Below are 2,952 nucleotides of genomic sequence, written 5' to 3'. Positions count from 1 at the left end.
GAATGTATTGATGAATGTATTGATCTGTGTAGTGATGAATTTAGTGATGAATGTAGTGATGAATGTAGTGATGAATGTATTGATCTGTGTATTGATGAATGTATTGATCTGTGTAGTGATGAATGTAGTGATGAATTTAGTGATGAATGTATTGATTGTAGTGATGAATGTAGTGATGAATGTATTGATCTGTGTATTGATGAATATATTGATGAATGTATTGATGAATGTATTGATCTGTGTAGTGATGAGTGTAGTGATGAATGTAGTGATGAATGTATTGATCTGTGTATTGATATGTGTATTGATGAATGTATTGTTTGTATTGTTCAGGTATGAAGTACCATCTCTTGCCTCACCGGCGCCCCCTGCTGCAGAGCCCCAGAACCAGACCTCGTAAATCTACTGTAGGAGCCATGTTCGCTGTTGGGGGTATGGACGCTACCAAAGGTTAGCCTCTGATGTTCACTGTAGGGGGTATGGACGCTACCAAAGGTTAGCCTCTGATGTTCGCTGTAGGGGGTATGGACGCTACCAAAGGTTAGCCTCTGATGTTCGCTGTAGGGGGTATGGACGCTACCAAAGGTTAGCCTCTGATGTTCGCTGTAGGGGGTATGGACGCTACCAAAGGTTAGCCTCTGATGTTCGCTGTAGGGGGTATGGACGCTACCAAAGGTTAGCCTCTGATGTTCACTGTAGGGGGTATGGACGCTACCAAAGGTTAGCCTCTGATGTTCGCTGTAGGGGGTATGGACGCTACCAAAGGTTAGCCTCTGTGTATGTATGTATAACAGTATGTGTGTGTGTGTGTGTGTGTGTGTGTGTGTGTGTGTTTAACCGTGTGTGTGTATAACAGTATGTGTGTGTATAACAGTATGTGTGTGTATAACTGTGTGTATGTATATATGTATGTTTAACCGTGTGTGTGTCTGTGTATAACTGTGTGTATGTATATATGTGTGTGTAACCTGTGTGTGTGTGTGTGTAACCTGTGTGTGTGTAACCTGTGTGTGTGTGTGTATAACTGTGTGTATGTATATATGTGTGTGTGTGTGTGTGTGTGTGTGTGTGTGTGTATAACAGTATGTGTGTGTATAACAGTATGTGTGTGTATAACTGTGTGTGTATATATGTATGTTTAACCGTGTGTGTGTGTGTGTGTGTGTGTGTGTGTGTGTGTGTGTGTGTGTGTGTGTCTGTGTGTGTGTGTGTGTGTGTGTGTGTGTCAGGAGCCACCAGTATAGAGCAGTACTGCCTGCGTCGGGATGCGTGGAGCCAGGTAACCAAATCAAACATATAAATATCAAACACATTTCCCCCCCAACAAATGAAAAGTCAAGTTGTTTTAACCAAATCAAAACAGTAGAAGAAGAGATGATGTTAAAGATGTTTCCAGGTGGCGGTGATGAGCGGGCGTAGACTCCAGTTCGGGGTGTGTGTGTTGGACCGCCGCCTGTACGTGGTCGGTGGTCGGGACGGACTCAAGACCCTCAACGCCGTGGAATGTTACGACCCGGACGGTAACAGCTGGAGCGTCATGACGCCCATGTCCACCCACAGACACGGGCTGGGTGAGAACAGAGGATACGTGTTGTCTGATACCGGGCTGGGGTGAGAACAGAGGATACGTGTTGTCTGATATCGGGCTGGGGCTGAGAACAGAGGATACGTGTTGTCTGATACCGGGCTGGGTGAGAACAGAGGATACGTGTTGTCTGATACCGGGCTGGGGTGAGAACAGAGGGATACGTGTTGTCTGATACCGGGCTGGGGTGAGAACAGAGGATACGTGTTGTCTGATACCGGGCTGGGGTGAGAACAGAGGATACGTGTTGTCTGATACCGGGCTGGGGTGAGAACAGAGGATACGTGTTGTCTGATACCGGGCTGGGGTGAGAACAGGGGATACGTGTTGTCTGATATCGGGCTGGGGCTGAGAACAGAGGATACGTGTTGTCTGATACCGGGCTGGGGTGAGAACAGAGGATACGTGTTGTCTGATATCGGGCTGGGGCTGAGAACAGAGGATACGTGTTGTCTGATATCGGGCTGGGGTGAGAACAGAGGATACGTGTTGTCTGATACCGGGCTGGGGTGAGAACAGAGGATACGTGTTGTCTGATACCGGGCTGGGGTGAGAACAGAGGATACGTGTTGTCTGATACCGGGCTGGGGTGAGAACAGAGGATACGTGTTGTCTGATACCGGGCTGGGGTGAGAACAGAGGATACGTGTTGTCTGATACCGGGCTGGGGTGAGAACAGAGGATACGTGTTGTCTGATACCGGGCTGGGGTGAGAACAGAGGATACGTGTTGTCTGATATCGGGCTGGGGCTGAGAACAGAGGATACGTGTTGTCTGATATCGGGCTGGGGTGAGAACAGAGGATACGTGTTGTCTGATACCGGGCTGGGGTGAGAACAGAGGATACGTGTTGTCTGATACCGGGCTGGGGTGAGAACAGAGGATACGTGTTGTCTGATACCGGGCTGGGGTGAGAACAGAGGATACGTGTTGTCTGATACCGGGCTGGGGTGAGAACAGAGGATACGTGTTGTCTGATACCGGGCTGGGGCTGAGAACAGAGGATACGTGTTGTCTGATACCGGGCTGGGGTGAGAACAGAGGATACGTGTTGTCTGATACCGGGCTGGGTGAGAAGAGAGGATACGTGTTGTCTGATACCGGGCTGGGGTGAGAACAGAGGATACGTGTTGTCTGATATCGGGCTGGGTGAGAACAGAGGATACGTGTTGTCTGATACCGGGCTGGGGTGAGAACAGAGGATACGTGTTGTCTGATACCGGGCTGGGGTGAGAACAGAGGATACGTGTATTATATACTGTAATATCCCAGGTGTTAATATATACTGTATTATCCTAGGTGATACTGTAATATCCCAGGTGTTAATATATACTGTAATATCCCAGGTGTTAATATATACTGTATTA

General features: G+C 48.1%; 1 protein-coding gene across 1 annotated transcript in view; it reads left to right on the top strand.

The window, feature by feature from the left end:
- Positions 1-333: 333 nt before the first annotated feature.
- The window catches only part of LOC106597778 (kelch-like protein 5), a gene marked incomplete at its 5' end in the record, with an annotated part of 20,606 nt that continues 17,987 nt past the window's right edge, over positions 334-2,952 (top strand). The window contains 3 exon segments of the mRNA XM_045711553.1: positions 334-450; positions 1,230-1,279; positions 1,397-1,571. Coding sequence (XP_045567509.1) covers positions 334-450; positions 1,230-1,279; positions 1,397-1,571 — 342 coding nt within the window.

The sequence above is a fragment of the Salmo salar genome, unplaced genomic scaffold (assembly GCF_905237065.1).
Source record: "Salmo salar unplaced genomic scaffold, Ssal_v3.1, whole genome shotgun sequence".
Lineage (NCBI taxonomy): Eukaryota > Metazoa > Chordata > Actinopteri > Salmoniformes > Salmonidae > Salmo > Salmo salar.
This window is presented reverse-complemented; position numbering and strand designations above follow the sequence as displayed.